At 38.6% G+C, this 13,957-nt stretch overlaps 1 protein-coding gene across 1 annotated transcript; it reads right to left on the bottom strand.

The window, feature by feature from the left end:
• Window positions 1-12,441: 12,441 nt before the first annotated feature.
• Window positions 12,442-13,461, bottom strand: LOC140502212 (olfactory receptor 1f45-like). The gene has a single exon (XM_072606520.1). The coding sequence runs from the start codon at window positions 13,459-13,461 to the stop codon at window positions 12,442-12,444; it is 1,020 nt and encodes a 339-aa protein (XP_072462621.1).
• Window positions 13,462-13,957: the final 496 nt, after the last annotated feature.

Below are 13,957 nucleotides of genomic sequence, written 5' to 3'. Positions count from 1 at the left end.
AAGCAAGCCACAGAAACTGGGAAGTGGAGCTGAGATTGGAGAGTATTCCAGGCATGGGGAACAGCCAGTGAAAATGCTTATTCAGAGAGGGTTTCATGTGAGGAAAAAGCTAGGAGGTCAATGTCACTAGATATCAGAGTACCTGAAGAGACATAAGATGTAAGATGCTGGGAAAGGTAGAAAATGTTCATATTATGAAGGGCTCTAACAGCTTTATATTTGATGTCAAAGCCAATTGAGATCCACTTGAATAGAGGAGTGAGGTGATCAGAACTGTAGCCTAGGAAGATCAGTTTGAAAGCTGAGTGCTGGAAGAACCAGAGTGAGGAGAGACTTTAGACAGGGAGAATAACCAGTAGTCTATTTGCAGTCCTTTGGAGCTCAGACATTCTATGGTCTAAGTTTTTTTGAGCTTGAATATTTCATATTTTTAAATTTCCTCTAGCCCTTTTCATAATTTAGGTCCCTTCTGCCTTTGAAATTCTGAAATTTTAAATCCCATGTTCTCATAATCTACCTTTTCAAATCCCTTTTAGCAATAAGTTTCTGAGATTCTTTGAGACACATTCCCAACATTACTTTGTGTGAGACTGACCTTCAAATGAACAGAAAGTGCCCTGTGCCTATGCACTTCCTTGGTTGTTTGATCTGGATCCTCTCTTCCGTTCTTGAAAGACCAAGCTATTGCCTTCCCTGGGCACCTACTGACAGAAATTTCAAGTATATAACTAGCCCAAGCTGTGGGTTCTTCTAGGAGGAACAGGGCTTGAGAATTTGACTGAGGGGTGAAGTGCATGAGAAAAAGATCCTATTTCTGTTTCTCAGAAAGATGCATGGGGATCATTGTAAGTATTTTACAGGGAGTTCTTGGACCCAGGGCTCCAATTCCCTGAGCCCCTTGTTAGAGACAAAAAATAGGTAATTGTCCACACCACTCTGGGCTCTGTTTCCTTTGTGGAAGAAGTTGACTTAAATTTTAAAATCTCTTTTCACCACACTGCTCTCTCAGCAATGTTGAGAGTTCGATGTGTTTCTAGTTCTCTTCCAGGAAAGGGAGTTTAGATCTTGGGGCATAGAAAGTTTGAACTGATCTAGGTCTTTGCACAGAGACTATAAGTCATCAGTACTGGGAAAAGTCTGAAGAAATATAATGAATGTAACTTCCATATTAGAGTATAATTTGGGGTACAGCATCATGTGATCACAGATCTAGCCCTGGAAGGGACCTCAGAGACCATTCGTTTAGTCTGCATTATTCATTTCTGAAGTGAAGAAACCGAATTTAAGGTCAAGTTATGTGCCAAAGATCAAACAAACATACGTCATAAAAAACCTTTAAAATCATGCTCCCTATTTTCTGGATCAGTGAACTTTTCCCTGAATCTCATTGTCTCCCCAAGTCTTGTTCAGGGACCATTAAGAGCATGGTTGTAGTTCTGTCTTTTTACTTTTCCAGTTCATTCCTCTTACCAAGATAAACTGGGAATTTCTCTCTTTCATAACACTCTAACTCAAGTGTAGTTTCCCACTTCCCCTCTCATAGCTCAAATGTATAAGAATTAGTTTTCAAAACCTGGTCCTCTCAGTCTAAATCTTAGGTACTTAGAATTCATATCAGAGTTTGTAAAAAATAGAATTATCAGTAATTAATAAATTTTTCACAGAGGCCTGTCATATCTCATTTACTTATAGGTTACTTTTCCATATTAGTGCTCTCTTTCATGGCTTCTTTCTTTCTTTGCAAAGCACTGATTTTGATATTTCTATTGTGATTATTGTAGTACTCCTAACTTTCCAGGAGGTGGCCAGAGCTCCCTTTCTCAGTGGACCAGCTGTTTGCATCCAGAATGACAACAGCTGAAAACTGAAAATGTAGCTTCTTTCTTTCTTCCTTCCTTCCTTCCTTCCTTCCTTCCTTCCTTCCTTCCTTCCTTCCTTCCTTCCTTCCTTCCTTCCTTCCTTCCTTCCTTCCTTCCTTTCTTCCCTCCTTCCTTTCTTTCCACTTCTTTTCCTCTTCCTTCCTCCTCATTGATCTTATTTCTTTACATCAATAAGCATTTGTTTTCTTTCGTACTCTCTAAAATTTCCACAAAGCACTATTGTCTCATATGCAAAAGCAAATATACATAATCAAGTGAACAAAAGTCCCATGTCCCAAAACCTATGTCTCATTTTGATTATATATCTTTTTTTCAACAGGAAGTGAGTAGGTAACCTGGTTCATCAATCATCTTCTGGAATTCTTCTTAGTGTTTGTGATGAGTACAGAGCTAAATCATTTCAAAGTTGTTTTACTTTACAATATTGTTGTTATTATCAAAGCGTTTTCCTAGACTTTCTCACTTCATATTGCGTTAATTCATTTTAGGATACTGATACTGTCTAATCCTGTGAAATAAGTAAGGAACACTTCTGTCAGAGACCTGGTGTAAAGAGTTGTTTTGCTTCCAGATGTGTAATAAAACAGCATCTTGAGGATGGTGGTGGATGTGAAGCACATGCTGACCAGAAACAAGCTTATGAAGAAGAAGTACATGAGTGTGTGAAGGTGGGAATTAGTTCTGATCACCAGGATGATAAGCAGGCTATCTAGCCTTGTCATCAAGGACATAAGCAGAAAGAAGAACAGGAACCTCTTCTGCTCTGGCTGGTATGGAAGGCTCCAGAGGATGAACTTGGAGATTACTGGCTGATTGACCTTCCCTCCCCTGGATCTGCTAAAGAGGAAATGTGGAAAAGAAATGAAAAAAGAATTTAAGAGATTCTATTCAACTGGGTGGGGGAGAGGCTGCAGAAAGAGAGAGCTTGGAACTAAAAGAAATGAATTTCATAAAATAAAAATAAGCACAGACACACACAGATGAGCATATGCATACACAAACACAACAAGAATGTTGCCTCCCCACATACACAGAGTGATGGGGCTTATCTTCCAGTGCAATGTGAGCGGATCATGCAATATTCTAATCTTGGACCATCATGATGGTGGTGATGCTATGTCAAGAAATGGGGTATTCTTGCACTTTCTTTACAATAATGGCCTTACATTAAGAAACAGGGTAGGAAGTAATTGCATATCAGGTTAAGGAGTCAGGAAAGGTCCAGTAAGGGAGCTAGTACATGAATACTGGAAATAAAAACCATGCCAGAAACCAAAATTAGAGGGTGCATCCAAGTTATAAAATAGAGTACAAGAAACATAAAAGAAATACCCAGTCATGCATATTTCTACTCGTTCAATCTGCCCCTGCAGACTTCTTACTTGGAACATCCTTCTGTGTCTGTGGTCTCCTCCCCTAATGAGTAAAGTCTTCCTGGAAATTGGAAGTGAAGTTTACATCTCAACCTTGATGTTACAGATTTCATCAGAATGTTTGACCTGAACACTTCAAGCCAACAGTGTCAGGCAGTTCAAGATGAAGTCTGGGGGAGAGTTTTTCTGAGCACGATGGCAGCAACAGGCCTGAGCAAGAAATTTCTCTTATTTACACCTCAGTTTATTGTTTTTGTAAAAGTGTCTTATTCCTGTAGCTAGCATTTCTAGCACTATATTGAATACTAATGATAATAATGCACACACTTGCTTTATACTTAATAAATCTCTTTTTTATCCCCATTATAGATAATTCTCATTCTTGGTTTTAGATAAATGCTAATTATCACTTTAGCAAAAGCACAATTTATTCCTATTCTTTCTAGTGTTTTTCTGCATGTATTAATGAAGTAATTGTTGTTTTTATCAACATTATGGTTAATTTAGGTTTGATAGTTTTCCTAATATTGACCCATCCCTGCATTCCTGGTATAATCAAGCCTGATTATGGAAGATTTCTCATCATCCCAAAGAGAGTCCTGTCTCCCTGATCTTGTTCCTCCCTTGTTCCTTAAGATGTAGATGAAAGGGTTTAGCATAGGAGTGACCTCACAGCTGCTCTTGTGTCCTGTTGAATTATGTGAGTGGATGTAGTGCTGAAGCATACTCCAATGATTGTCCCATAGAATAGAGAGACCACAGTGAGGTGGGAGCCACAGGTGGAGAAAGCTTTCCATTTTCACTTAGTATGTGGGATCTTCAGCACAGTCACAAAAATTCATGTATAAGAGATAAAGATCCCAGTGAAGGGGATAGTAATTGTTATGAGCACCACTGTGTTGACTATAAGGTCACTGATGAAGGTGTTGGAGCAGGTCAACTTTAGCAGGGGCCGGTGGTAACAGAACAAAGTAAGGATTTCACTGTGGCCACAGAATGAAAGATGGGTCAGTAGGCCAGCATGTATCAGAGCAAAATCATAGGCCGAAATCCAGGACACTAATATCAGAATGGTACAGACCTTTGGGGTCATGGTCATAGAATAATGTAGTGGGGCACAGATAGCCACATAGCAGTCATAGGTCAAGGCGGTGACAAAGATATAATCTATCTCCATGAACCAAATGAAGAATACTTCTTTTAGGCACCCAGAATAAGGAATGACTTTGTATTCAGATGTGAGATTTGCCAGCATCTTGGGGATGGTAGTGAATGTGAAGCAGATGTAGACTAGAGATAAGGTGGTAAGAAAGAAGTACATGGGGTTCTGGAGACATGAATTGATCCTAATGACCAGAATGATGAGTAGACTCCCTAGATCTGTGTTCTGGTACATAAGAAGAAGCAAGGAGAACAGGGGTATCTGCTGCTCAGGATGCTCTGGAAATCCCAGGAGGATGAACTCAAAGACTCCAAACTGATTTCTTACTTCCATGGTTTTCTTTGGAAATATACCTGGAATAAGAGATGAAACAAGAACTTAAAAATTCAGCAGATTAATGGACTCACGGATGAGATGAATGTCAATACATTATTTAAAACTAAATATTAAATCAAAGTGCTGTATTTTAGTATACTGTGTCTCTTTAATACATACAAGAGGTGACCTAATCCTTACTTCTTTTGTCCCAGTAAAGTGTAAGTTCCCAGAGGGCAGGTTCTACCCATCTCTCCCCTCCACCCACCCAAAGACAGCATGCATTCTGATTACCTCTTCCCCCTACTCTGCTCTCCCTTCTCTCACACTACTCCTTTCTCTTATTCTGATCCTGTCTATTTTCTTGTAAGGCAAGATAGATTTCTGTATCCCATTGTTTGTATATCTTATTTCCCAGTTGCATGTAAAAACAATATTTAACATTTGTTTTAAGAACTGTGAGTTACAACTACTCTCCATTTCTCCCTCCCTACTGAGGGCAAACAATTCAATATAGGTTATATAAGTGAAGTTATGCAAAACACTTCCATAACAGTCAAAATATTTCTCTCCTTCCTAACCTGGCTCTCATTTATTCTATTATCTCTTTTGTTCCTGTCCCTCCTCAGAAGCGTTCACTTCTTATTACCCACAACCCCTCCTTACCATTTCTACCCTGCTTTCCTGTAGTGTAAGATAGATTTTCATACCAAATTGAGTGGGCATGTTATTCCCTCATTTAGCCAAATGTGATGAGAATAAGGTTCACTCTTTCCCTCTCACTTTCCCCCTCTTCCCCTCCATTGAAAAAGTTTTTTCTTGTTTATTTTCTATGAGATAATTTACCCCATTCTCTTTCTCCCTTTCTCCTCCCAATATCTTCCTCTCATCCCTTCATTTAATTGTTTTTAGATATCATCCCTACCTATTCAAATTATCCTGTGCCTTCCTTGCATATGTATACAATCCCTCCAACTACCCTAATACTGAGAAAAGTCTCAGGAGTTACAAATTTGATCTTTTCATGTAGGAATGTAAACAGTTCAAATTTAGTAAGTCCTTTATGATTTCTCTTTCAAGTGGAGGGTATACTTTAGGGATCTGTAAGTTCTCAGTTCCTCCAAGGTGGCACAATCAAGGGAGAGGAGTTCACTCCTCGTCTGGCCTGCACTCTGGTCTGGGAGCAACCACAAGCACTCTTCAGCCCAGGATCTGAGAGTAGAATTCCCTGTTCAGAGCCTCCACCAGCTCCACCACATTAGTGCTCCGCCTCACCCCAGGACTGCCACTCAGGGCTGAGATCAAGATCAGTGGCTCAATTTCCCCAAGGTCTTTAGGCTGAGGGCTCCAAAAATGAACTGTAGCACCTCCTGGGGCTGGGGCTAGGGCAGGACCCTGCTCCTTTCTCATCCATCCCTTTCGAGCTTTCTCACTGACCTTTGAAACTGTCTTTGGTATTTGTGGGTTGAGAAATCTGGGAACTGCAGCTGCTGCACATGATTCCACACTCTAAAGCCTGCTCTGGTCTTAGTGCTGTGCAACTAAGGCTAGGCTGCACTCTGCTCTGAGCCTGGTGCAATACACCTTTCCTGTTGGTCTTCCAGGCTACCTTGGGTTAGAAATTTCTTTCACTCTCCTTTTTTTGGCTTCTGCTGCTCTAAAATTTGCTTAGAGTCACTTTTACAGGTATTTTATGGGCTATGGGAGGAGAGCTACAGCATGTTCATCTTTCTACGGTACTATCCTGGCTCCGCCAATTTCTCTTTCCTGTTTACCTTTTCATGTTTCTCTTGATTCTCGTGTTTGAAAGTCAAAATTTCTATTCAGTTCTGGTCATTTCAACAAGAATGCTTGAAAGTCCTCTATTTCATCGAATTTTTTCCCCCTGAAGTATTATATTCAGTTTTGCTGAGTAGGTGATTCTTGGTTTTAAACCTAGCTCCTTTGACTTCTGGAATATCATATTCCAAGCCCTCTCATCCCTTAATGTAGAAGCTAGTGGATCTTTTGTAATCCTGATTGGTTTTCCACAATACTCACATTGTTTCTTTCTGGCTGCTTGCAATATTTTCTCCTTGACCTGAGAGTCCTGGAATTTGGCTACAATATCTCTTGGAGTTTTATTTTGGGACTCTCTTTCAGGAGGTGATCAGCTGATTCTTTCCATATCTACTTTACTTTCTGCTTCTAGAATATCAGGGCAGTTTTCCCTTTTCTTGAAAGATGTTGCTTAGGATCTTATTTTGATCACGGCTTTCAGGGAGTCCAATAATTTTAAATTGTCTCTCCTGGATCTATTTTCCAGGTCAGTTCTTTTACCAATGAACTATTTCATATTGTCTGCTATTTTTTCATTTCTTTGGCTTTGTTTTATGATTCTTTGATTTTTCATAAAGTCATTAGCTTCCATCTGCTCCATTCTAATCTTTAAATAATTATTTTCTGCAGTGAGGTTTTCGATATCCTTTTCATCTGGTCAATTCTGCTTTTTAGGGAATGCTCCTCATTGTTTTTTTGGATCTCTTTTGCTACTTGGGTTAATCCATTTTTTAAAGTATTATTTTCTTCAATATTTCTGAATCTCCCTTTAACAAGCAGTTGACTCATTTTTCAAGATTTTCTTTTTTTAATTTTTAAATATTTTTGATTAATTAATTTTTCAGTTTTGTATAATTACCTCCATATATCTTAGATTTTCCCCCTTCCTTGCCCACCTTCCACCCTACACCCCCCCCCCCCCCCGCCTCTCCAAGACGGCATGCAATCTTACATAGATTCTACTCATACATTCCTATTAAATATATTTTTACCTTAGTCATGTTGCATAGAAGACTTAAAATGAATGGGAGAAACCATAAGAACAAAACAAAACAAAACATAACACAAGAAAAAATGGTCTGCTTCATTCTGTGATCCAGAGTTCTGTCTCTGGATGTGGAAGGCATTTTGCCTTGAGTCTATTGTGAATTTTTTAGGTTCTTGAATTGCTGTGAATGACTAAGTCCACCAGAAAAACTCCTCACACACAGTGTTTGTTGCTATGTACAAAGTTCTCCTGGTTCTGCTCCTTTCACTCAGCATCAGTTCATATAGGTCCTTCCCAGCCTCTCTGAAGTCTTCCTGTTCATCATGCTGTTCTTATAGCACAATAGTATTCCATTACATTCGTATACCACAGCTTGTTCAGCTATTCCCCAGTTGATGGGCAGCCCTTAAATTTCCAGTTCTTGGCCACGACAAAGAGAGCGACTACATGTAGGACCCTTTCCATTTTTATGATCTCTTTGGGAAACAATCCTAGGAGCAATATTGATGGGTCAATGGGAACGCACATTTTTATAGCCCTTTGGGCATCGTTCCAAATTGCTGTCCAGAATGGTTGGATCAGTTCACAGCTCACTAATAATGAATTAGTGTTGCAAGTCTCCCACATCTTCTCTAATATTTATCATCCTCCTGTTTTGTCATGTTAGCCAATCTGATAGGTGTGATGTGGTATTTCAGAGAGGTTTTGATTTTCATCCGTCTAAACAATAGTGATTTAGAGTATTTTTTCATATGACTAGATAGAGCTTTAATTTCTTCCTCTGAAACATCCCTGTTCATATCCTTTGACCATTTATCAACTGGGTAATGACTTGTATTCTTGCACATTTGACTTAGCTCTCTATATATTTTAGAAATGTGGCCTTTATCAGAGACACTTGTTGCAAAAATTCTTTCCCAATTTTTTGCTTCCCTCCTAATCTTGGTTGCATTGGATCTGTTAGTGCAAAAATTTTTCAGTTTAATATAATCAAAATTATCCATTTTGCACCTCACAATGTTCTCTATCTCTAGTTTAGTCAAAATTTTTTCCATTCTCCTTAAATCTGACAAAGACACTATTCTTTGTTCCCCTAATTTGTTTATAGTATCAGTCTTTATACTTAGATCATGTATTCATTTGGACTTTACTCTTGTGTATGGTGTCAGGCATTGGTCTATGTCCAGTTTCTGTCACACTGTTATCCAATTTTTACAGAAATTTTTGTCAGACAGTGAGTTTTTATCTCAGAAGCTGGATCATTGAGTTTATCGAACAGTAGATTGCTATATTCGTAGACTACTGTTTCTTGAGTACCTAACTTATTCCACTGGTCTACCCCTCTATTTCTTTGCCAGTACGAAGGGGTTTTGATGATTGCTACTTTATAATGCAATTTGGAATCTGGTAGGGCTAGGCCACCTTTCTACCATTTCTATTCATTAGTTCCACTGATATTCCAGAACTTTTGTTCTTCCAATTTTGATATTATTTTTTCTAGCTCTACAAAAGATTTTTATGTTAGTTTAATTGCTATCATGATTTTCTTGCATCACTCTCATTTCTCTTCCCAATTTTTGCTCTACAACTCTTACCCGATTTAAAAAATCCATTTTGAGTTCTTCCATGTTCTGTGATCAATTAATATTTTCTTGTAGGCTTTGGTTGTAAGAGTTTTGACTTTGTCTTCTCTTTGTATGCTTTGGTATTCCTTGTCATCAAAGTAAGATTCAACAGTTTGATTCTTTTTTCAGTTTTTGCTCATTTTCTTCCCTGTTTACTTGACCTTCGACTTCTTGCTGCTTTCTAGGCCAAGTCTTTATTCCCTACATATCTCAAAGAAGAAAAAGGTGAAGAAAAGGAAGATAATGATGATGAAGAACAAGAAGAGGAAGAAAAAGAAGAAAAGGAAGAAGAAGAATGAGGAGGAAGAAGCCAGAGAAGAAGGAGGAAGAAGTGGAGAGGGAAGAGAAAAAGAAGAAAGGAGAGAACAAGAAGGAAGAACAGCATTTATATAGCATTGTAAGTTTTATGAAAGTTCTTACATATGTGAATTAATTTGATTCTCACAACAGACTTGTTGAGACTGGTGAGGTAGGAGCTATTATTAACCTCATTTTACACATGAAGAAACTGAAGAACAGAAGAAAATAAGTCCCTTGCCCAAGCCCCAATCACACTTGATATTACAATGACCATTTCACTCAGTTGCTAATCATGTGCTACTGAATGTTACTGGAGATAATTACCGTCTTATTGCAGGCCATTCATAGCAACATGTTGGACTACTATCATAACCACCATCGTTTTGGTTGTCTGATTTCAATTTCCTCCTTCTCCACTCTATTGCCAAAATACCTGTCAAAGTGATCATCTCAAAATCCAGATCTTACCACGTGACTCTTTTGTTCAATAATCTCTAGTGCCTCCCTATTACCATTAGGATAAAATACATTTAGCTTTTAAAGCGCTTCACAGCTTGACTCCAATCTACCTTTCGAAACTTTATTGTGCACCATTGCCTTTCAGTCACTCTTCAATACTCCCAAATTAACCTTTTTGCTGTTCCTCACATATCACTCTACACCTCCTATCTTTGTCCCTTTGCAAAGATTGTCCCTCTGTCTTACAATGGACCAAACTGCTCTCTAGCATGGTTGAATCAATTCACAGCTCCCCAAAGGTGCTATCTGTGTACCTTTCTTTCCATAGCACCTCCAACAAGGACTATTCACATATTTGTTATCATTTTCAATTGCATTGGTGTGAGACAAAGCTTAACATTTGTCCTGATTTTCATTTCATTTCTTGCATGTGACAAAAAGCAATCTTTGATATGGTTGATTATAGTCCTCCAAAAACAGACTGTAGATCTTGAAGCATACAACACCAGAGCTGAAAGGGGTCTTAGAACATAGAACAGAAGACATTAGCACTGAGAAGGACCTTCAGACATAGAATACATATTTTCCTGATGACCAAAGTTCTCATATGAGAACATTATCACAGTATTACCCAAATCTCAGCTGTGGTTCCAAGAAGCTGTAGGATGCACAGCAGTCACACTATTAAACCATCTTGGCAGATAGGTCAAACCAATTTGAGGGGAACCAACAAGCCTCAAGTCTATTGGTGAGTTAGGAGTGTGTCTACACCAAGCATATGAAGACTTTCTTTGGTGAAATAGGAGGACGAGAACAATTTGTTCTAATGGCAATGCAGGCAGCTGAAGCAGGCACTGTGGAGTGCTTAGATATTGACGATGCCAAAGTCAATGCATCCTGTGCCATCATCAATCACCTCTATTTTTGTCTTGTCACTGGACTTCAATGATTGTGTAGAAAAGTAAGGCTGATGAGTGTGCTGCTTTTCTCCACTTAAATCCTATTCATGACAGAGTCAAGACATCACCTCTGATGTCACTGGTCTTCTCCAGAATCAAAGGACAAACAACAACAATATTCCCTTACATTTTACAAGGAAGTCTCCTTCCAATTCCACTTTGTTTTATGGTGACTTAAAACTGTCAACTACCTTTTTCCTCAAAATCTAAATACTGTCCTTCCGATATTTGTATGTAACGCCTCTCATGAATATCATGAGAAACAGAAGCTATACTAATAAACATTTATATAGTGACTACTATACAAAACACATTGTAAAATTTCATGTGTGACCCTCACAATAGCCCCAGGAGGTAGTTGCTATTATTATCCTCTTTTTACAGTTGGGGAAACTGAGGGAAACAAAGGTTTAAATGACTTGCCAAGGAATATGCATTTAGTGTCAGAAGACCAATATGAACTCAAGTTTTTTGACTTCAGATTCAGAGCTCTCCCCACTCAAATACCTGTCTGCCTATAGCAGAAGAGCACTCTCTTTTCTCTCTCACAGTTTCTCCAGGTTCCTCAAATTCCAATCTGATAATTGGGTAACAAATGGTATTCTTTCAAATTAATACTGTCTTGGAAAAATTCTGTGAAAATAAGGGGAATGCCTTTCAGCACGCCCTTCATGTCACGCATCACTCCTAACGGAGAAGAGAAAGATTTGTATTTCCTGCAAAGCATAGCATTTCATTGTTTGAGGGGACTTGTTTACCAACAACATAGATTTTTGAAGCTGGAAGTGATTGCAGCCCTTATGACACTAGTATATGAAGAAAACCCATACATGTAATTTCAGGGTTGAAAGGCAGTGTTTTTTTTTTTAAAACTGTTTGTCTAGAGATTCCTTTATTAAAGGGAACTTACTTTCTTTTCAGGTCTTTGCTAGCACAGAAGGACAATTATCAATATTTTGTTGTATATGACGGTTTTCTTCATATACAGTGACTTCCTTAAGGTATTTGCCCAGTTTCAGATAATAAGGGTCAAAGATACTTTAGTTACTCCACAGTTTTTTTTAAATTTAAAAGAAATTATTTTCTTTGAGATTTTGCATTCTTCATACTTCTAAATGGACTTTGTTATTATTTTCTCTATCCCTAGCAGCTGGATGGTACAATATTTAGAGTCACAGACCTGGAGTCAGGAAGACCTAAGTTCAAATCTGATCTAACACATTTAACAATTGTATGATCCTAGGCTAATTACTTAACCTTTGTTTGCCTTAATCTTTTGGAGAAAAAATGGCAAACCTCTTAAATATTTTTGCCAGGAAAAGATCAAATGAGGCCACAAAGGATCAGGCATGAATGAAACAACTGAAGAACCACATAACGTACCAACACAGTAGGCGTTCTTTTATAGATAAGGAAACTGAAGACCAGGTTAACTCAGGGTTGCACAGTCACGAAATGGTAGAGAAAGTAGAACCAGGTATTCTGACAATTGGTTCAATATTCTATTCATCACATTGCTCTGTTTCTTTGGCAGGTCAGGGGTGAACAGTCTGAATCTTACGCTAGTGAAGATTCTTTGAGAACCTTTTATCACAACAGTGAAACTGCAGTGTGAGAAAGCCCAGGAGGATGTTTCCTACTCTCAAAGAGAGATCTGACTTTCTGGTAAAGAGCATCCTCAGTGCTCCTTTCATATCATTGTTCCTTAGGCTATAGATGAAAGGGTTCAGCATGGGGGTGACCACAGTGTACATCACAGCTGATGCTGTGTCCTGTTGTGCTGTGTGGGGAGACATTGGGTTAAAATACACTCTAATGATTGTCCCATAGAAGAGACAGACCACAGTGATGTGAGAACCACAGGTAGAGAATACTTTCCATTTCCCTTGAGCTGATGGGATCCTCAGCACAGCCACAAAAATATGAATGTAGGAGATTAGAATACCAATGAATGGAATTACAGTTGTCAGTCCTCCCATAGTATAGATCACCAAAGCATTAATGAAGGTATCTGAGCAGGCCAATCTTATCACCACATTGATGTCACAGAAGAAATGATGGATTTCAGTGTGGCCACAGAATGAGAGTTGGGACAGCAGAATAGTATGTGTGAGGGCATTAGCAGAAGCCCCAAACCAGCACACTACTACCAGAAGGACACAGACTTTTGGGGTTAGTACCATGTTATAGTGTAATGGCGTACAGATAGCCATGTAGCGGTCATAGGCCATGGAGACAAGGAACATACTATCTACTATTGCAGACCAAGTGAAGAAGAATACTTGTGCCAAGCAGCTAATGTAAAGTATTGCTTTGTTCCCAGACAGATAACTAACCAACATCTTGGGGATAGTGGTGGAGGTGAAGCATATGTCGACCAGGGACAAGTTGGTAAGAAAGAAATACATGGGGGTGTGGAGACGTGAGTCTGTCCTAATGGCCAGAATGATGAGCAAATTCCCCAGCCCTGAGATCAGATACATAATCAGGAACACAAGGAACAGGATCCTTTCCTGCTCTGGCTGTTCTGAAAAGCCCAGGAGGATGAATTCAGAGACTCTTGACTGATTTTCTCCTTCCATAGGTCTGTTTGGAAAAATATGTGGACAGAATTTAAAACACCTCATTCAAGGTGACTTCTTTTTCCTTTAAAGGCAGTAAAGACAGAGTTCAAAGACACAAAGGAAAGTAGAAAAATATTTACATTGAAGTAAATATCAAAGCTAATAGTCTAGAATAGACAATATCCAGGAAATCAAGAAAACATGCCCCACAATAACAACTGATGAGTGCAAAAAGATATGCAAACTTTTTTAGAATAAGGTCAAAATAAAAATAACCACATGAAATCATTCTACGTATCACTGATAATAAAGGAAATGTGAATGAAAAGAATTATTAGTTTTCACTTCACACTCTGAAAATTAGCAAAGGTGACAAAAATTAATAATGCTCAGTGCTGGAGGTTCTTTGGTAAGATAGGCATGGTTATGTCCTTTAGAATTGTCCAATGAGTTTGATTAAACTGTTCATGTCCTTTGTCTCAGAGATCCCGGTACCGAGCATATATACTAAAGA

Source organism: Notamacropus eugenii, chromosome 4, assembly GCF_028372415.1.
Source record: "Notamacropus eugenii isolate mMacEug1 chromosome 4, mMacEug1.pri_v2, whole genome shotgun sequence".
Classification (NCBI taxonomy): domain Eukaryota; kingdom Metazoa; phylum Chordata; class Mammalia; order Diprotodontia; family Macropodidae; genus Notamacropus; species Notamacropus eugenii.
The sequence above is the reverse complement of the archived record's forward strand: the minus strand, read 5'-3'. Positions and strand labels throughout refer to the sequence as shown.